The sequence below is a fragment of the Sinohyriopsis cumingii genome, unplaced genomic scaffold, assembly GCF_028554795.1.
Source record: "Sinohyriopsis cumingii isolate HCF-2022 unplaced genomic scaffold, ASM2855479v2 utg001170l, whole genome shotgun sequence".
NCBI classification, from domain to species: Eukaryota; Metazoa; Mollusca; class Bivalvia; order Unionida; family Unionidae; genus Sinohyriopsis; species Sinohyriopsis cumingii.
Genome location: NW_028315967.1, coordinates 793,131 through 815,475, shown reverse-complemented (window position 1 = coordinate 815,475; position 22,345 = coordinate 793,131). Strand labels below are relative to the sequence as shown.

General features: G+C 35.0%; 1 protein-coding gene across 6 annotated transcripts in view; it reads left to right on the top strand.

Moving 5' to 3' along the window:
- LOC149772815 (aminopeptidase N-like) overlaps positions 1 to 22,345 on the top strand; it is a 139,300-nt gene that overhangs the window by 78,833 nt on the left and 38,122 nt on the right. For 5 of the 6 annotated variants that reach the window (XR_016417590.1, XM_089947267.1, XM_089947271.1 and 2 more), the window contains exons 4-12: positions 1,277 to 1,493; positions 2,263 to 2,418; positions 12,293 to 12,410; positions 15,149 to 15,269; positions 17,592 to 17,746; positions 18,276 to 18,389; positions 19,819 to 19,953; positions 21,189 to 21,254; positions 22,137 to 22,202. Coding sequence is in view for 5 of the 6 variants with exons in the window: in XM_089947267.1 (XP_089803393.1) it covers positions 1,277 to 1,493; positions 2,263 to 2,418; positions 12,293 to 12,410; positions 15,149 to 15,269; positions 17,592 to 17,746; positions 18,276 to 18,389; positions 19,819 to 19,953; positions 21,189 to 21,254; positions 22,137 to 22,202 (1,148 nt within the window). In the remaining variant the exon portion in view is untranslated. Of the gene's footprint in view, positions 1 to 1,276; positions 1,494 to 2,262; positions 2,419 to 2,604; positions 2,761 to 12,292; positions 12,411 to 15,148; positions 15,270 to 17,591; positions 17,747 to 18,275; positions 18,390 to 19,818; positions 19,954 to 21,188; positions 21,255 to 22,136; positions 22,203 to 22,345 lie in introns of all 6 variants that reach the window. The other variant, XM_089947270.1, reaches the window with a different exon arrangement.

Sequence of the window (22,345 nt, the reverse complement as noted above, 5' to 3'; positions counted from 1 at the left end):
GATTTCTGTGAGTCGTCACTGCTTACTATAAATAGTACCACTTTGCTTGGTAAGAAAATAGGCTTACTTTTAAGAAATTGAGTCTCGAGAAACGTGTCTTTGGATTATTAATTTGATTAGGAAAAGATTACTCTATTGAAAAGACTTTGCACACATTATTCATTATTATCCTGTATTAAGGAAGAATAAAACTCTGCAGTGCTGTATTGCTTTAAACTCTGACAGAAAAATGCCCCATTTTATCAAGATTGAATGCAGTAAGGTGCGACATCTAAAATTATCAAAACACAAACTCCATTGGACATTCAATCACGTAAAGCTTTGTAAATTCATCTACTTTTTGGCCTTTATTATTTTGTCTTGTTTGTCATTGTTTTTCAACAAGATTCAGTGAGAATGGACAGTGCTTGGACTAGTTAAAAAGTAGTTTTGTATTGTTTGTGATCAGTTTTAGTACTACTGTTCATATAGCAGAAGAACTGATGCGACGGTCTTTCATCTGTCCATCCATCCATTAGCACAAGTTTGTTATTGCTACTTTTCCTAATCTGCTTTATTGATTGCCATGAAATTGGTGATCATCGAACATTCAATATGGGTGCCAGTCCTCCTGAACTGATTCTCATATGGACTTAACGTTTTCGCTAAAGGACTTCTTATCATGCTTAGTTGGTCTAAAAGAAAAAGGTGCTGATCTGACATTCATGATTACTGCCATGGAAGCCATCTTGAAAATCTATCATGATTCCTCCTAAAGATAGTGTTTTCACCAGAAGACTTCCAATGATGTCTATAGTTAGTCCAAAATGAAAATGGTGCCGATGTGACATTTAATGTAACCACCACATTCGAAAATCTTGTTCTTGCTATCATTACACCCCTTGAATGGATTAACATATCAACATGAGGTTTTCACATTTTAGACTTCTTATGCCATCCTGACATCCAATACGGCCACAGCAGTGGTCATAATGAAAATCTTATTATCTCCACTACAACTGTTTTTTGTTCAAGAGGGATTGGGAGGGACTAAGATTTGTTTTCGAAAACAAAGTTGGTCCCACACTTTGCTTAAAAAATGTTTATGGTCCCAGTCTAGTCTTTATCTCTATATCATTGTATGAACATTTTCTATCCTTCTTAAGGAATACAAAGAATATTTTGAGTCAAGAAATAATTACCTCCACTTCTTGATTGGTACGTGTCTCTTTACCTAACACGGAATAATGCTGGAATACACACTGGTCTCTAATTGGATGGTAATTTTATCCTTCAGGATCAATATCTGTTAAGGAGGTCAATGACAATGTAGACATTTTCAACGGGACTCAAGTGATCGATGCGGCTAGGGAGTTTCTGATACTTCCTGTAACTAAAGAGTTGCGGTCTGGCCACAATTACACAGTCACTATCAGTCAGTTCGAGGGAGCATTGAAAGACGATTTACATGGCCTGTATTTGAGCCGATATCAGAATGGTTCTGGCCAAACAGTGTATGATCTCTCTCTCTCTCTCGATCTCTCTCTCTTTCTCTCACACACACACAGAAACACACACATACGCATGTGCACAGTTATACAATTCTGTGAACCACTATTAAGCTAAGATATACTTTGCTGTATCTGACAGTTTCAGTTGTGGAAACTAGCCAAGACATATCTCATGTTTTTTCGTATATATTACATTGAAATTCTGTGTTTCTAAATGTTGTTAAGTGTAATTTATGAAATGGTAAATAAGAAAAATTGGAGATAAAAAATGGTTTTGGTGATGTCTGTTCACATCGTGATACTTAAAAGCATATTCAATCTATAAAAAGTCTAAGAAATTTTTTTAAAACTTTACATGTCAGTGGCATCTATATGGGAAAAGTTCGATGACACTTAAATAATATTAAGTAAACTGCAAACTCAATAAAACATACTTTTTTTCTCGAATTAAACATTTAGCCCTTCTTTCAGTATAGTGTTTTGGTATTATTGTTAAAAGCTACTATTACTACAGTTATAATATAAACTATTTTGCCCAGTATACACATGTAACTCAACCATAACTATTTTTTGTAGCTAAATTAGTTTAGCTATCCTAAAGGGATTTTGTTTTAAAGTTTGGTCTCAGTTAGAAAGCTTTTGCTCTTGGTCGATTTTACACATATGCCATCTAGAGATTTAACGTTTTGGTGAGCTACATTAAACCAGATTCTCATTTGCATGAAATAAACTATTTGCATGAAATAAAACTTTTTTGTCATACTTATTTCAGATATATTGCCACCACTCAGTTCCAGCCTACCGACGCAAGAAAGGCTTTTCCCTGTTTTGACGAGCCGGCTATAAAAGCTGCATTCGATATAACTCTAGTGAGAAAAGAACATATGAAGGCATTATCAAACATGCCTATAATACGAAATACAACAAGGTGAGGAAATAAAGTCTGTCCACTGAGCCAAATCCTTCATTTAAATAATTCCATTCTTTCATTGCACACCTGCAAGAATTATAAAGGAAATATTTCTGACTCAGTTGGCTGAAACTGAGGCTGAGCATTATCTAAACAAAACTGAGAGTGAGATAATTTAATGAACAAAAAAATTAAATATTCTAGGTATTTGGCCACAACTTTTCTTGCGCCAACAGATGCTAGGAAAGTATTTCCATGTCTGGATGAGCCAGCGATAAAGGCAAGATTTAACGTGACCCTTGTACATAAACAAGGGATGACAGCGCTATCCAATATGCCGATAATGCAGACGGAATCCAGGTGAGATATTGATATCCAAAAGCTTTTTTGTCAAAACTTCTTGAAAACTAAGCTGAACGTGAATCTCAGACCCCATTGAATTGTTAGGCGAGCAAGAGTGACCTAGGCTATGGAAATCCTTCATGTTATGTCATTGTAGCTTTTGTCCGAATAAAATTTGAGGCTTCCAGTGTTTTGTCTAAATAAAATATGAGGCTGCCAATGTTTGGTCAAAGAAAAATAAGCGGCGACTAATGTTTTGTCCAAACAATAATAGCCTGTCAGAGTTTTGTTTAAATAAAGTAAAAGGCTGCCAACTTTTTGGGACATTTAGCTTCAATTTAAGCTGCTTGCTAGAAAAAGTTTTGAGATTACAGGGATGACATTCTGAAGAAAAGTGTTTCAAACAGATCATGCCTTCTGGAATATGAATGTAACTAAATAATTTATATCACTTAATAATACTGTTTTATTTCATTCTGTCAGTGAAAAATGTCTAAGTATTGTATAAACAACCTAACCGTATTTAATACAAGATGATGTTTTTAATATTATTTTTACAAGGGTAAATTAATGCTTAAACCTTGAGATGATTAATTCGGATCTGTCTCATTTTGTCTCTGGATCAGTCCCATTCCATCTCTGATATAATTTATGCTAATCTGGTCAAGTCCCAACCAGTCTGCTCTGCAAATTCATCTACTCGTCTTCCTTGTCAGTTTTCAGACTCCAAACCTTTCTACTTGACTACAAATTCTGTACCCAAACATTTTATTGGGAAATGTGTATTTTAGGTCTACTAGTGACTGTTACTCTACTCCTCCTGATTGAACGAGAGTGACCCAGGCTATGGAAATCCTTCATGTTATGTCATTGTAGCTTATATCAGAATAAAAATTGAGGTGTCTAGTGTTTTTTCTAAATAAACTGAGGCTGCCAATGTTTGGTCAAAGTAAAAAAAGCAACTACTAATGTTTTGTCCAAATAAAATAATAGCCTGTCAGTTTTGTTTGAATTCTGTATTACAAAACGTGTATTTGTTACAAAGGGGTACTGGTGATAGTCCAGAAGAGCTTTCGGAATGGTCTGACGTCCATTCGTTCAATGTGGCTGCTACAGCGGCAGTATTGAAAATATTGCTGTCTCTACTCCTTCTGATTGGATGGGCGTATAAAATAGGGGTTTCACCAAAAGACTTCATATGATGTCTCATTCATCCAAAATGACTGATGCCTATCTGACATCCTATATGGTCACCAAGGCAGCCATTTAAAACTGTTATCGCTACCCCTCCTGAATCAATGGTCATATCATCATGGGGTTTTAAAACAATACTTTATACGATGTCAAGCTGTTCCTGAATAAGAATGATTATACTGTATTCTGAATCTTAAAAATTCTTATTATCACAATTATACCTGTTGGGTATGTACTTGTTTGTGGCAGTTTTATTTTTCCTTTTTCTGTACAGTGCCTATGCATGTATATAAAATTCAATATTTTGTAATATACAATCATTTTCTTAAAATAACAAAATAGACATGTCTCTCATTGTCCAAATAAGTCTGTTAAGCTGTTGTGTTCTCTCCAAGAAATTTTGCTTTTCAGGGACAAGAGATTTGTATGTTTTGTATTTAAATTATTTTATAATTAATTATGCATTGCCTGTTCAAATTTAATCTTTAAAAAATAATTTTCTTCTAAAGTTTTTATCTTGATGCCTGTTCATTGTGTACTTGAAGAGATGCCAGCATCACGTTACCTCTTTGTTTTTACATATTGCATGGAATTGGCCATGTAATTATCCACAGAGCAAACTTGCTAAGAAAATAGACAGTAAAGCATATCATATTGGACACCTGTATAAACGGAATAGTTGCTGTTAAAATGATCCTTAAGAACATTTTCTTTATTCCATTTACATACTGAACCTCTATAAAAGGGACACATGATAATCTGAAACATGATGTTCGTTTTAATGTCCTTTACATAATGATTTCACTTTGCATATATTAAATAAGTTTTTTGACTTAAATCAAAAATGTTATCCAAAACTTAATGTAGAACATATAATATTTCACCTCAAAAAATTCTGACAACTCAGCATCACTATATCAGATCTGAATGGCAGCAAACTGAACAGTAAAGAAAGTATACCTTACTCTGCACTATATGACACCAGTGATTTATTTTACTTTCCCATAAAAGGTATATAATCTGTTTAGAAATTGAAATAATCAAAAGATTTATAGTTTAAAAAACCAAGATCTGAATGCTTGGCAAGGGTGAAGAGAAATTGCCAAACATTGCATTTATCGAATGCTTCTTTAATTGTAGCTATAATTCATCTGTACATATCTGTAGAAATAGTTTTTTTCACCATAGATTTTTTCACTTGTGCAAATCAAAATCAATGCTTGATTTCAAATTAAATATGTTATCCAAATGCAGTATGTCCATCAACCACATCGAAAATCGAGGCCTCCTAGGTTAAAAAGATTACATTTAATGCGTCAGGTTAAGCACAAGAGATGCTTCAAGATGATTTGTTTGTGTAGGTAGAAGTGAGACTATAGTGGTCTCCCCATGGAAAGATGTCATGGCTCCAAATCGGCAGTTACTACTTTGACCCTTACCTGTTTTACACGTTTTTTTTACAAGGCCTTGCCATTAAGATCTACTTTGTGCACTTTCATCATCTGAAAGATTCCACTGAAACTTTTTACTTCATTATACGCAAGCTTCTACATAATCTCATTCTATTTTCATCGTAAGTGATTATTTTGCATTTCATTTGTCTAACATTATCATATTGATGAGCAAAACGTTGCCATTTTCATTACCTACAAGATGGTTTATAGTATTTATTATTAAATTCAGTAGTCAACTCCCCATGTAATAAGTTATGTGAGTAAATGTCTCTGCCATTTACCTTATTTCACAGACCACATTCACTCCAATTCCGACACAGATCAGGTCTGAGTACGATTATCTATTGCCATCGTATACAAAGTTGACAATCAGAGCATTCCATCATGATAAAGACTGCCTTGCCAGTACTGACATAGTACAGAGGTCTACCTGGAGCAGACATGGACATTCCTTCACCTATACAAACCCCAGTATTGGCTATGGTGATAATTTCATCGTTCAACAATTCCTGACTTCCACACCAGAAGTGATTCGTTACTGGGACCACAACTCCACCTCCTGCACAGCCTCAACCTACGTCATCTACCACCGGCACTGGGTCCTGTAATCTGGCACCCATCACGCCAGGAGCAGCCTCGGATCTGTTAGGGCACACAGCAAAACTGGCACCAGATTTTTTTCCATTCCACTGCCCTATTCTATAATGAACCCATGGAAATATTTTGGATAGGCACCGGACAGCACCTGGGTCCATCACCACCCAGTGTGATCTACGGTGACTCTCTTTTCATGGAATTATGGAATCCACATCGCACTTTTGGTGACTATCAGAGATCACTGTGTCCCAGTATGAATAGGCCGTCAGATACCCTGCTTCATCAGCTTAGTCTTTGCTACCTTTTCAGGAGGTTTCCTTACACCCAGTCTTGCGAGTTAGAAGTCACACACTCAAAGGCATCATCTCTTTTCCTCGTTCTGACATTGTTGAGAATCTTTGCATTGATGTCCAGTGAAGGCCCAGTCATCCTTTGATTGATTTCAGGAATCTTCTGGTCCCTAGCTCCCTTCTTGGACTCTCACAGAATTCCGAAACGTATAAAGCTCTTAACAAAAAGGACAAAACGACCAGTCTTGTTCCAAACAGCTTCCACAGTCTAGTCAAGTTGCTTATTTCTTGAACTTCTTTGAAAGGGAACTTCATGACCTAACTGTCAACATGCTTTTCATTTTGCAATGCGACTCCTAACAGGTTCTATCCCCTGTCTTTTTACATGAATTTTGAAATTCTTCCTAAACGCGCATGGACTGAAATCCGCATCTTGCAACGTTGTATAGATAGCTTCCATGCATGATGATTATCAATGTATGTAGTTAAGCAATCTGAACATAGCCTACTTCCTTCCATTGAGAGAGAACCCGCAGGCAAACATGTTCTGGAGTCATTCTCTTGTGTTGCTTGTGTTTTCTCAATGTGGCTGCTAACCTTATCACCCTTCAGTGCTAGTACAAGAGGACTCTGCAATTCATCCACCTATTTCAGTGATGGTTTTAGCATTGTCTGTCAAACCCAGTGATCACACATTCAGGTTGAATAGGATCCCCTATCAGCAAACGGATGGGAGGACCATGCCCATCTCAGGGTTGGTATGTCGCTGAATGATCAACCGATGAAAATTATAACCTGCATGTGGACATGCTTTTAGAAGAATGCTTCGGTTCAACAAGTCCAAAAACAACTCTCAGTTGAGCTAAGGTTTGTCTTTCCAGGAACATTCTGCTGGAGATGAATACCATAATGAATGCAGTTCGATCGTGCTGTCATTCTTACCATCACCTCAGATGTTGCCAGTTACTTAAGAAGACAAGGGAGAAAAAGTACCCAGGCCTCTGGCTTTCTTTTTTGGATCTTCTAAGTGTATTTGTCCACAAATCTACATTCCAGTCCACTACACTCAAGTTCTTAATGGATAGTTACAACCAATCCTTACGGCATGGTCCTTTAACTCCTCAGTCTTAAGTTAAATCTGTACCGGTTGGGGTCGACCCTCTTCGGACCTCCTTGCGATGAGCATTGACAAGCTCTAGACAAAAGTCTTACCAACTACTAAAAGCGCAGATGTTTTCTAACTGACGTCATCTAAGTGTGAGAATGGGACCAAAGACAGCCATCTCAAGTGTTAACCTCAAAGACCTGTCATCTCGGAGGATCTTTCTTAGTAGCACAAAAGACAACCTTTTTAGGTTGTTTAGCAGCTTTGCAATGAAGTAGGTTACTTTACTTCCACTGGATCTTAGGGAGTGGTGACACATTCTCCTCAGAACATTGGCCTATAAATAATATGATGTACTAATCTGCCTGTATATTACATGATTTCAAGTTCTAACATCTGCCTGTATATTACATGATATCATGTACTAACACTTGCCTGTATATTACATGATATCAGGTACAAACACTTGTCTGTATATTACATAATATCATGTACTAACATTTGCCTGTATATTACATAATATCATGTACTAACATTTGCCTGTATATTACATAATATCATGTAATAACACTTGCCTGTATATTACATGATATCAGGTACAAACACTTGTCTGTATATTACATAATATCATGTACTAACATTTGCCTGTATATTACATAATATCATGTACTAACATTTGCCTGTATATTACATAATATCATGTAATAACACTTGCCTGTATATTACATGATATCATGTACTAATATTTGCCTGTATATTACATGATATCATGTACTAACACTTGCCTTAATATTACATAACATCATGTACTAACACTTAACTGTATATTACATTATATCATGTACTAACACTTGCCTTAATATTAGATAATATCATGCACTAACACTTGCCTTAATATTACATAACATCATGTACTAACCCTTGACTGTATATTACATAGCATCATGTACTAACCCTTGACTGTATATTACATATCATGTACTAACACTTGACTGTATATTACATGAAATCATATACTAACACTTGCCTGAATATTACATGATATCATGTACATGTACTAACACTTGCCTGCATATTACATAATATCATGTAATAACCCTTACCTGTATATTACATGATATCATGTACTAACACTTGCGTGTATATTACATAATATCATGTACTAACACTTGCCTGTATATTACATGATATCATGTACTAACATGATATCATGTAGCAAGTTGGGGTTTACAGGGTCAGGTTGCTAGCCCCACGCCCAACCGTCCTCCTTTTACATCCGGGCTTGGGACCAGCAGTGACGGAGTTACACAATCAATTTACTCCACTAATATACCATCTGTTTCATCTTTTAATCTTAAACACAAAAATCAGGAAATGAGACCACAGAAAATCAAAGCTTTTGTTTGATTTTTATTTTGTTCTGAGCAGATGAAAAAGGCGGTAAAAGTTTATGTCCCAAATGATTGATTCAATACAAATTTGCATGCCAGAACAGAAATCATGTGATCTCCAGGCTAGATCGTTGTATTACACATGCTAATTGTGTGATCTCCAGGCTAGGGCATTGTATTACATGTGTTCATCATGTGATCTTCGCATATAAAGAGTATGATTTATCTCAAAGTAAAATATAAGACAAAGAAGTCGGAAATTTGTTTTATCTCTTAAAGATAATACTGATAATTTATCTGTGTGAGATAAGTATCCCAGATGAACCTTAAGTCTGAGAATGGCATTTCTAGATCTCAAAGTAAGCTTTGAGATAGAGAAGTGTTATATTATCACAGCAAGAAAAAACCCTGATAATTTAGGTCATGAGACAAGATCTCAAATGAACCTTAAGTCTGAGAATGGCATTTCTAGATCTCAAAGTAAGCTTTGAGATGGAGAAGTGTTATATTATCACAGCAAGAAAAAACCCTGATAATTTAGGTCATGAGACAAGATCTCAAATGAACATTAAGTCTGAGAATGACATTGCTAGACTGCAGAGTAAAATATGAGATAAAGAAGTGATAAAGTTGTATTATCTCTGCAAGAAAAATTGTCAGTTTAGGCCTTTGTGATAAGTATCTTGGATGAACTTAAAATCTGGGGTTATGATTTCTTGATCTCAGAGCAAAGTATGAGATGCAGATGTTAGGTATTCATATTCTCTGTAAAATAATACCAAGTATTTAAGCCAGTGAAATAAACCCCAGCTGAAACTTATGTCTCAGAACATGATTGCTTCATCTAAAAATAAAATATGAAATGGAGAAATCAGAAGTGTGATTTGCATCTGTAAGATTATACTGATAAAAAATCTCTACTGGACCTTGCATCTGAATATAGGATTGCTTTATGATAGTCAATTCTGTCAAAATGCAATATATACTTTTTTCCATTAGCAACTAATAAAGATGGAGCATGAAAGTTCAGCTGTACTATATGCGAAGTGTAGGACATCAGAAACTATCCAGGAAGAAATGTTTGATTAGTTTACATGTGGCAGTGTGTTTTCTGTTTTCTTTCTTCTTCTTGATGATGTTGTTGTTATACTCCAAGACCAATTGACACATGCAAAATGTTACTTCATTACTTCAGAATGTAGTACCAACGTGGCAAAGATATTAACTTTTATCAAGATTCTTGTGATACATATTTGGTCCTAAAAAGAAATGGTGCATGTCGTACATCCAATATGTCTGCCATGGTTGTCTTAAAAATCTTGCAGTCACAACTTCACCTGGATGGATGACCATTATGAAATGGGGTTTCACCCAAATGCTTCTAATGATGATTTGTCCGAAAAGAAAATATTACTGAGCTAGCCTCCAATGTGTGCCCGAAAGCAGTTAATTTGAAAATATTCTTATCGCTGAATAATAATAGAGATTGTTTCAACAGTTAAAAGGAAGAAATGGTCTTATATTGAATTCTTGGAGATTCTTTTTGCCCCATTGAGTGTTTGTCCCTTTGGGAGACTATTGTTTATTAGTCATAAACAAGAACTTATGGGATGGGATGGTTTTTCGTCCATCATCAGTCCATCCTTTAGCACAAGTGTGTTATCCTTCTAAGCTACTTGCAAGATTGTCATGAAGCTTTATCCACACATTTATCCAATCATTTAGTACTTGAATTGGTCCTGAATACAAAACAATATTGCTTGGACATCCAATATGGCCACCACAATGGCCATCTTGAAAATCGTGTCATCGCTACTCCTCCAGAACGAATTGTCATATCAACATAGGGTTTTAACTAAAAGATTTCTCATGATGTCTAGATGGTGCTAAATGACAATGGTTTTGATCTGATCTCCATCTTGAAAATCTTGTATCGCTAATCCTCCTACATAAACGGTCATATAAACACGGAGTCTTCAACACAGGGTCGTCACTAAAGGGTTTGTTACACTCTCCAGTTGGTTATATGACAATGGTGCCAATCTGATGTCCAGTATGGCTGCCATGACAACTATTATTTGCTCATCTCCTCAATGGATGGTCACATCAACATGGAGTTTTCATTAAAGCATTTCTACTGATGTCCAGTTGGTTCTAAATGAAAATTATATGGATCTGACAGCCAATATGGCCCCCTCAGTGGCCATCTTAAAAATAGTGTTATTGCTACTCCACCTGCATGGATGGTCAGATCAAAATGGGGTTTCACTAAAAGACTTAATATGTCACCTAGCTTGTCCTCAATAAAAGTGACATCCAATATGGCAAACATCTTAAAAGGGTCTAGGTATCACAATTCCATCTGAACAGCCATACGGATGTGTGGTTTTCACCAGAGAATGTCTTATGATGTTAAGTTGGTTCGAATTGCAAATAGTGTTGATATGATGACCATTATGAATGCCACAGCAGCCATGTAAAGAAGTCATATTGGCATATTGTTTCTACCAGAAGACTTTTATGATATCTAGTTAGTAATGATGAATATTGTTTTGATCTCTTGTCTAATATGGATAACACAATGTACAGTATGGATGCCACAGTGTCAAGAGTTGAGATGTTGTTATCACTGCTTTTTTTAATGAATACTCATATCAGTATAGTGTTGTCACCAAAAGACACTGTACAAAGTTTTGTTGCTAATAATTTAAATGATGCTGATCTGACATCTAACACTAGCCCAGCATGAAAATCTTGTTTTCATTCCTTCTTTTCAATGGAAAGTTATTTTTGGCATGGTGTTCTCATCAGACGAGCGCTTATGGTGTTTAGTTGGTCCTTAATAAAAATGTCTATTCTTAATTATAAGGGATCCACTGGGGCTCTCTTGAAAAAATTGTTAGTGCTGCATCTCCCAATAGTTTTGATATATCTGCATTGGGGTTTTCACCAATAGACTTATTATAATACCTAATTTGTCCTTAATGAAAATGGTGCCAATTGTGCATCCAATATGGCTGATATGATGACTGTCTTAAAAATCTTGTTGGCACTACTTTCCCGATTCATATGACAAGGGGTTTTAACCAAAAGACTTTTAATTAAGTCTACTTTGTCCTTCAGGGAACTCGTGTCATTTTTGCCTGGCTTATCATTTACGTTACTATGGCTCTGTGTGCAACAGTGGAGCTTCTAGTATCCAAACCTAGTTATAGGAACTTTCAATGAATTTAAACTACTGTAATGCCATGTTAAGGTTTCTAATACAATATACAATAAAAACTTCATTATCCGAACTGTTGATTGCCAGAAATATTTCACGTCACCAGATAAGTTGATGAAACCACTATTTTATTATATTTGTAATTTGTCTCACTTTGATAAGCAGTTATCACCCGAATTATTTTCATAGCCATGCATGTTTGTGCCTGCATTCATTTTAATTTGTATGACATGCTTTATTTAGGAAAAAGATATTAAACAATGTTTCGAATAATATTTAAACTGTTGATTTTTTAGGGGTGATGGATGGGTCGCTGATCATTTTCAAACGACACCGATTATGTCAACATACCTCCTTGCTTTCATCATTTGCGATTTCAATGTCCTCACTAATACTACGTCTGGTAATGTTACGGTAGGTACTTCATGTCATGAAAATAAGTTTACTCTAAATCAGGTGAGATTAATTTATTTCTTAGCAATGATAAAGAGTAACAACAAAATTTGCCCCACCATCAAATTACATAGAAGGTACGGCAAATAAGTGCATGTGTTTTAGCTCTGCTGGTCATAGACCAGAAGAGCTTGATGGATGGTCTCTTGTCCATTGTTTGTTAGCACAAGTTTGTTATCACCACTCCTCCTAAACTATTTGGATAATCACCATGAAACTTTAATACACACACACTCATCACAAGGTTTGGTTGGTCCAAAGTGAAAATGGCACCTCTCTGACATCCAATTTGGTCATCATTGTGGCTGTCTTGGAAACCTTGTTATGGCTACTCCTCCACAATGAATGGTCATATCAACATGGGGTTTAAACTAATACACATTTGTGTGATACTTGTTTGGTTCTGAATGAAAATGGAACCGATAGTATATCCAGTGTGGCCACCAAAGCAGCAATCTTGAAAGTTATCGCTACTTCTCCTGAACAGAAAGGCATATTGACATGTAGTTTTCACCAGAAGACTTCTTGTAATATCTAGTTGGTCTTAAACAAAAAAAATGGAAGCAATTTGGTACTAAATCGGCTTTCACAGCACTCATCATGAAAATCTTGTTATTGCCACTCCTTCTGAATGGATGGTTCAATCAACATGGGATTTCCACTGAAATACTTCTTATAATGTCTAGTGGTTCTTAAATGAACATTGTGCCATAACACAAGATTGGTTTCAAAGAAATGTCATAGATGCATCCTGTACAGAAATTTTTGACCACACTGTAATTCGTGTATAGTACTTGATTCTCATTGGAAAAGCTCTTGAATTAGAGTAAACTCTCACTGACAGCACTGTAATTTCAGCACATTACTGACAGCGCTGTAATTTCAGCACATTACTGACAGCACTGTAATTTCAGCACATTACTGACAGCGCTGTAATTTCAGCACAATATTGCTGAACTTTAGTTCAAAATAATTTAGCTAAATTGAACAAATTTATTTAGACTTAGCTTTTCGTTGAGTATTCAACGATCTGTTTTGCATAGAAATATATGAAAATTCTATATTTTATATGTTAGCTCTGCTTTTACCTATGATAAAACTTGCGATGTGAGGGGTGTCAAGGTATCATTCAATTTCGAGTGGGCTAATTCCATTGTTTTTAATGACTTAAATATAGTATTGAAACAAGCAAATAAAAATATCTTGCCACTCTAAACCAATCTGTTTTTCTCCTCAATAACATGGGCTGCTAAACACTATAATGTTGCAGTGGGGCAGAATCTGCTATAGCCATTGTCTTAACTCCGTATCTTGTATAGCATGACAATTCTAGATATGGTTTGAATGTCTGACAAACACTTTTAGAAAGGACTCCAAAATACGCATATACATACATGCATACATACATACATACATAGATGTATTTGCTTTATTAGGTACAAATGCTGTACCTACAATTTAAGTCTAAAGTGATTTTGGTTTTATTTTGCGTTTCACTGATAATTATGGTTTTTGCATGTTTTGGAGTCCTTTTTCTATGCTTTGGTCTATTTTTGAGTGGTTTGTCCGAGCCAAAAACTACTCATATGTTTATCATTGTCGTTACTCGTTCTCACAATATCCAAAGTTAAGTCAGTTTTGCAGAGCCCGACTTAATCGGAAATTCTCCATAGCAATCACTTTTGCATCACTGTATATGTCCGTTCTTACTTCCATCCACACCATAGATTAACCACAAAGTTAAGCAATATTTCTTCCCTGTATTAAAGGCGATCTTGATAAATAATAGGGACTCTTTTTTTATTAAAATTTTTTACTAAAATTTCAGATTATTAGCCTTAGTACAAATAAAGTAAAAAAGTAAACACATGACAATAATTCTTGGAACAATTTACACCTTTTCATTGTGACCACCCCTGTATTAATACCACCCCCATATTACAAACTTACCAGTTTTTCCCATTTAACAACAAATGCTAATGATGAGGATCAGTTCAATGTAAAGATGTACATTTATTTGAGCAGAAAACATCAACCAATGATTTTAATTAGTTGGAGATATCTTCAATATATTTGATGGACACTACTGTGGCATACTGATGCTTTATGTCCCGTAAAGTCCAATTATTTATTTAGATGATAACTTAGTTGTTGAACATCTGTTGTTTACAATTAACATCGAAAATTAAGTCATCTCACTCTTGCATCCAATCTTCTAGCAGCTGTAGTGACCATCAGTTACAACCATACTCAGCCCATTCATAATTTTTATTTTAGCAAAAAGAGCAACAGCAACTGCAATGACTGGTCCCCACGGACATATTCCAATTTTTGCTAGTTCATACCCTCGTCTCCCTAAACCATTGACATTGATGTATGAGTTATAATGCAGAACACATTTTACTAAGGCTCTAAGTTACCATTATTATGAGGTAGTTGTAGCAGTAATTGTTGTTGTCATCAAAATCATTACTACTATCACTGCCAATAATAATAATAATAATAATAATAATAATAATTTTGGATTAAATGTGTTTTAGGAAGTGAATGATGCAAGAATAGCTGACTGAAGTATGTATACCACATGCTAAAATAATTACAATTTTATAAATATATAATCCTGGTTTCATTTTTTTGTTAACATAAAGATTATATTTCTATTATTATTATTATTATCATGATTATTATTATTATTACAGTACGGCGCATGGGCCAGACCAGCAGCTATTCAACAAGCCAATTACTCACTGGATGTAGGAGTTAGAATTCTAGAATATTTTGAGAAATATTTTGATGTTAAATACCCGCTACCTAAGCAAGGTAGGATTGTAATACATGTATACACATATTATTCAATAGATAATGGATCTCTTCCTAGTAGTTATTTATTGTTATTTTATTAGTTTCCTTTAACTTACACCTTTTCATCCAAATGGGTAGTTTTTCCACCCTGCCAAAATGTACAAATTTATTGTTTTACACTTTGTGTGTGTTTGCCTGTTTTGATGTAATTCATTGTTTTTAGAGGAAGACCTTGCTTTAGGTTGAAATGAAGGCAAACTATATTTCTCTATGCCGCCTACCTGTTATGTGTGTGTGCGTGTATGTGTGTGTGTGTGTGTGTGTATGTGTATATATATATATATATATATATATATATATATATATATATATATATATACAAATACTACTTTCATACAGGTAGGACAATTTTCAGTTCGTACTCTACAGAGATTCGAACCCGGGTCCACGGGTAAATGGCACCCATCGCCTTGCCTGCACACATGAGCCCATATTCTGTCATGACTAAGCATACATCACCAAAAATGATGTTATTCAATCTACACATGACTGCATATAACACCGATTGAATAACATCAATGTTGGTGATGTGTGCTTAGTTGTGAGGGAATATGGACTTGTGTGTGCAGGCAAGGCGATGGGTGCCATTTACCCATGAACCTGGGTTTGAATCTCTGTAGAGTATAAATTAAACATTCTCTAACCTGTATGATAGTATTATTTGTATTAAAATATTAATTCTGCCTAGTGCTATGATCAAGCATTCTTCTATAGAATCCAGGGCTAGCACTTTCCATTCTGTCTGGTGTATATGTATGTATGTATGTATCTATATACATACATATATATATATATATATATATATATATATATATATATATATATATATATATATGACCAGATTTTGTCCTGTATGTATAGCAGCAATAGTTGCCCTTTATAATTAAGCATGAAATGAAAATGTATGTAAGAAAAGAGGCTTATTAATATTGTTCTATAAAACTTTTATTTATAGAGATAATACGAATAAATAAATATTCTTTCAACTGCAGGCCAGATCAATGATGAATTTCCACTCATTAATCATAAATAACATATGAAAAATAATGATAAAAAGTATTAATGGTCTCCATTTTGTAAATGAAATTAAAATGGTGCACAGTTTCATTGGAATTCTTTCTTTTTCCATTCCCCTCTCCCCTCTCATCTGTAAGGGACAAAATAAGTCAAAAATCTGGAGTGAGAGAGAAAAACAAATTGTGCTGGATGAAAACATTCAAACTGAACTTGTATCAAGTAACCAACTCTAATATGGTTCATGGTAATGGTATGTTTACACTTTCCTTGGGATCTATGTACAGTGTTTATAATATCAGTGATACACAGTTGCAATAGCCAGTTGACACTATGTTAAATTTTTTGGTTACGAGGCACTCATACTGTATAGTATTTAAAGCTCTGTTGTTGTTTCTGAAACCTATTATAATATTCTAAAAACCAATGAATAAATATGAACATTTCCAAACATATATGAGCATTGGGGATTTTCGCTTGTGTTATACAACAATGACTCTGGATCTATGAATGATGGTTATGTTAAACCATCCAAAGGGGGTGAGGAAGAGAGAGAGACAGAGAGAGAATTTTATATTCCTTTTAAATGTTAATAAGAGCAGAATAATGACTTAGATCAACTGTACATACATTAAAATATTTTAATTACCTCTTGTTGGTTCCTCATTTCACTTAGTTTCTATTCCATGCTAATTTCCATACGCCAATACATGAATGCCTGGTGTTCAAGTTCATTGTACAAGAAGCTAACTGTGTTTGTAGTGCACTAATTTCTTCATAAAAACCATATTTCATGTTTAAATTTTGAGTGTGTCTTATGTTGATTTAATTAATGTGAATAAAATAGAAATTCAAAAAGAAAACAATCAGCTTATGAATTTGCATATATGATTGTGAACAACAACAAGAGGCATACGTCTATATTTTGTAGCGGACTCACTCACAGGGATGTCAGTTCATTCACTCTGTCAATACACAGGTGCCTCGAGCATATCTTAACTTTGTATTTGTATGTGATATAAACAAAATATATGTATAATATTACGCTGTATTAATGATATACCACTCGCTGAATAAATTTTTCATTCAAAGAAAATGAGGCCATTCAAAGGTTTTCTTTTTAAGACAAATCTCATTAAAAGCAATATTAATACTACTATATAATGCAGTTCTAAATGTTTATTGTATATATCACCCAAAGAGTTGTTGGATTTGAATTTGCATTTTCGAATGGGCCCCATCGTACATGTATTTTTTTCATGGCAGACATGATAGCTATCCCAGACTTCTCAGCTGGAGCAATGGAAAACTGGGGCCTGATCACATACCGTGAAACTGCCATGTTGTATGAAGAGGGCGTGTCCTCAGCAGGAAACAAGCAAAGAGTCGCTGTAGTGGTGTCTCATGAATTGGCACATCAGGTGAGAAGAAAAAATTTGTTTGATAAAATTTTAATATCAGATAAATGCAGTGAACAGTTACCATTTATTTGTCTTTTGTATTATATAAATGAAAGTCATTTTAAAACATTTTTGTAAACAGTATAATGCAAAAACTATGCTATACTAATCATCAAATAACAATTATGACTGCAAATGAATTCCAGTGCTTCTCTTCCTATGATAGAATCAATCCAGTGCTTCATTATGAAAGATGTAGTAGGCAAGGATAGGCCTGCTGTGTATGAAAAATTAATACAAAATAAAAATGTATTTCATCTGATGAGCAACAACGAAGGTTACTATTCGTCCCTTTTGCAGAGCTGGTGGACTATAGTGTCTTCTCTTCAAAGATATTTCAGTCTCAACCATATTGGTGTATTGAATGGAATAAAATAAACATTTGGTCAACTACCATTTTTGTAGTACATGTTATATATGTCTGGCTATCTTACACAATGCCATATTTTGTATCTACTAGCTAATTTGTAACATCTGTTTTCCAATGTAGTGGTTCGGCAATCTGGTAACACCATCATGGTGGGACGATCTATGGCTCAATGAAGGATTTGCCAGTTTCGTGGAGTATATGGGTGTTGACCATGTTCATCCAGACTGGAAAATGGTAAATTGAAGCATAATTCAACAAAGAATAATTGTCCATGAGCAGTTCACTTAGGCAGTACATTCAGAATTGTAAAACTGGAAAATTCATGACAGAAATTGCCATGTGAATGATTGTTCTTTGGGAATTAACCAACATATTATGTAAGCATACGACCAACGCTTCAGGTTCGTGGTTCAGAAATTTCACTCGAGAAGAGAGCTAGTCTAAAAAAAATTCCATTTACGCTCCTGTCATATAAATAGTTCTTTTGCATAACATTGGCTACTTAATCTACACAATCTTCTTTTTGTTTTAATGGGTCCTATATCTTACGACAGTGCAAAAACGCGATTTAATGGTATACGTAGATTAATCTGACGGCAAAAACCAATTTGTTTGAAACAGATGCTTTTACAGCAATTGTGCATGGTTAAATCTAGCATTGTAAAATTATGTAAAGATAAACATTGAAAGCAAAAGTTTCAGTGTCATTCTTTAATTGGTATGTAAAACTGACATAGTGTTAAAAGGTTTTGTTCAATCCCTCAATCAGTTCATGTGCAACAATGAACTGTCAGTTGCAGGCACATTTGCTCATACTATATTAACACTGTTCTTATGACCCACTATATCAATGGGGTGGAATATGTCTGCCTTGTAACATTCAGAATTTGTTTCCGCACAATAACTTTTGTAGGATTTCGTGATCTGAAATCCAGTTTGGACTTTACACTGCCAAGACCTAGGTCAGTTTCAAATTTCAGCCTTTTTCCCCACAACATTTTATTGTGTTTTGACCCCTGTTTAACTCAAAACTTGCACTCTTAAAACTTTTGAAGGATTTAATGGAATTAAACCAAATATTTCATAAGGCTTTTCATTAAGAAGAACCAGGTAAAATTTAATTTTACCATTTAATGGAGTTATGGCCCCTGTTTTGGAGTATAAAATTGTCATTCAATTGTACAATATTGGCAGGTGTATCTGTTTCGTATAGGCATATTTTTAATTAGGAAATTTATCTTTGATGCCCATGAAACATTGACACTCTTTTCTGTTGCAGTTAAATATCAAAGTTAAAATATAATTTCAATGAAAAGGAAAACTTCTTGTCACCATGGTATACTACTGCCTTATAACTCCTTCCATTGTGATGTGCAGAGTTTATGAGGACTGCAAAGAACACATGACCTTATGGAGTGAAAGAGAATGCTATTTTACACTGTTGGAAGTATTTTTACAGGTGATTAAAAATATCACCAATTTTTGTAAGTAAACCAGTGTTATGAAAATCAACAAATCAATACCATAAATCGATGCTATTTTCAAACAGGTTTACTAACTTGACCTAACAATATTTTGGTGGCAAAACTATTTCCCAATCATTGTTTCTTTAAGAAATAAATAAAACATGCATAATAAAGTCAGCTGATGTGTTTGCTTTCAGTTTGAACAAATTGTCATCGATGATGTACAAGACGTATTTAATTTTGATGGTTTGGTATCCTCTCATCCTGTATATGTACCAGTGAGCCATCCTGATGAAATCAATGAGATTTTTGACAGAATATCCTATGGAAAGGTAGGTTTGTGATATATTGATTTTTAGCTCTTATGGTAAAAAATTAGAAGAGCTTATGGGATGGTATGTTGTCCGCCATTCATCCGTCCATGGCACAAGTTTGTTATCATTATTCCTCCTAAACTGCTAGGAGATGACCATGAAATTTTCAACACACATTCATCCCATGGTCTAATTGGTCATAAATGAAAAGGGTGCTGCCCGGACATCCAATATGACCGACACAGCAGTCATCTTGAAATCTTGCCAGCGCTACTCCTCCTGATCGATGATCATATCAAAATGAGGTTTTCACTGAAAGACTTCTTATAATACTTTGCTGGAACTAAGTCAAAAAGGTTATACCTATCTGAGGACCAATATGACTGCCACAGCGGCATCTTGAAAATCTTGTTATTGCAATCCCCCCTGAATGGATGGTCATATCAGCATGCAGTTCTCATTAAACGTCTTCTTAAATAAAGGTGATTCCAGTCTAACATTCAATATAGCCTTCATGGCAGCCATCATAAAAGGCAACTTGTTATCAAATATAGAATTTCAGTTTCAGCTCTACTGGTCATAGGCACACACACACACACACAGATATAAACATAGATATATACATGCATACACACACACACATATACATACATACATACACACATACACACACATGCATACATACAGACAGACAGACAGCCATATATACATACAGACAGACATTCATACATAGACATTCATATATACATGCATACAGACAGACAGACATACATACATACATACAGACATACAGACAGACAGACATAGATACTGACATACAGACAGACAGACCAACATACATGCACACATACATACAGACATACTGACAGACAGACAGACACACACACATACAGACATACATACGCACATACAGACAGACGGGGGGCCCTGAATGGTCTAAAGCACTTTCCGTTACAGATCACTGCCATCTCACCTCTGTCTGTGTGGGTTCGAGTCTCGGATTTGGCCAATGTGGGTATATGAGAAAGCTTGCCAGTAGCTTCTCGTGGGTCGGTGGTTCTGTTTGAGGTTTTCCTGGTTATCTCCACCATTAATACTGGCAGCCATGTTTAGCCTATCGTGTGCTGAAAAATGGTGTTAAAGCCCACAACAACAACAACAACAACAACAGACAGACAGATATACACACATACAGACAGATATACACATACAGACATACATAGGGACATACATATTTTTAATTTTTCTTCCAGGGAGCCTCTATTATCAGAATGATGAGGTTTTTCTTGGGAGAGGAAACTTTCCAGAAAGGTTTGACGGTAAGTTGGAGTTAATTTGCAGTGCTGGCTAAAACCAAGAAGGAGGAAGTGGTGATGTGTGTGTGTGTATTAATGCACATATGTATGTATGTATGTATGTATGTATGTATGTATGTATGTATGTATGTAATGAACAAATTAAAAGTAAATTTAAACAGCATCACATGTTAGGAAGAAACAAATATTTTTCACCCTTGAACAGAATTAACAATTACTCCTTGACATCTTTATATGGAGGCCCCAAGTGGCCAAGTGGTCTAAAGCGCTTTCTGTTACGGATCATTGCCATTGTTCTTCCTCCACCATTAATACTGGCCGCCATGTATAGCCTATCATGTACTGAAAAATGGCATTAAACCCTACAACAACAACAACAACAACATCTTTATATGATACAAGTTTGTGATATATATGTTTGTGTGTGTGTGTGTGTGTATATATATTGAGGTTTTTCATAACTTTGCATTTTTAGAATAGAGTAAATTAAACTTGGACTAGAGAGATACTAAAGTTGCAATTTTGCAACGAGATATTAAAAGAATTCTATGTTAATTGCTTTACCCTGTTAAGGTTGTATCGATAAATTTATTTCATTGTTACAAAAATATTCTTATCAAAAGAGACTGCACATAAAAGCTTTGTACCAAAAAGACCTTTTTATTCTTATTTTCTCAATTAAGGAAGGCATCTTGTTAGTCTACGTTGTTCAGTAGGATTCTAGTATTGTCCAAGCCGAGTGCCTCATTGACCAAACCTGGACAAATACCACGTTAATTATGGTATATTAGTAACTCTTCATTGATTCTTTCAGGAACTCTGTATATAGATTTAAATGGCAGTTTCATATTAAATTATTTTTTCTTGTTGTTTCAAACATTTCAGAGGTATCTGAATAATATAAGGTATGGTGCTGCTTTCCATGATGACCTCTGGGATGCCCTGACTCAGGTAGGCAAACTTTTACAACTTAATTAATTGTCAGTAGATTTTATCTGTCCAGTAGAAGGTATGGTATTGCTTTCCATGAAGACCTCTGGAATGCCCTAACACAGGGTAGCCAGGGCCAGATTAAGGCCTTTGGGGGCCTTTCG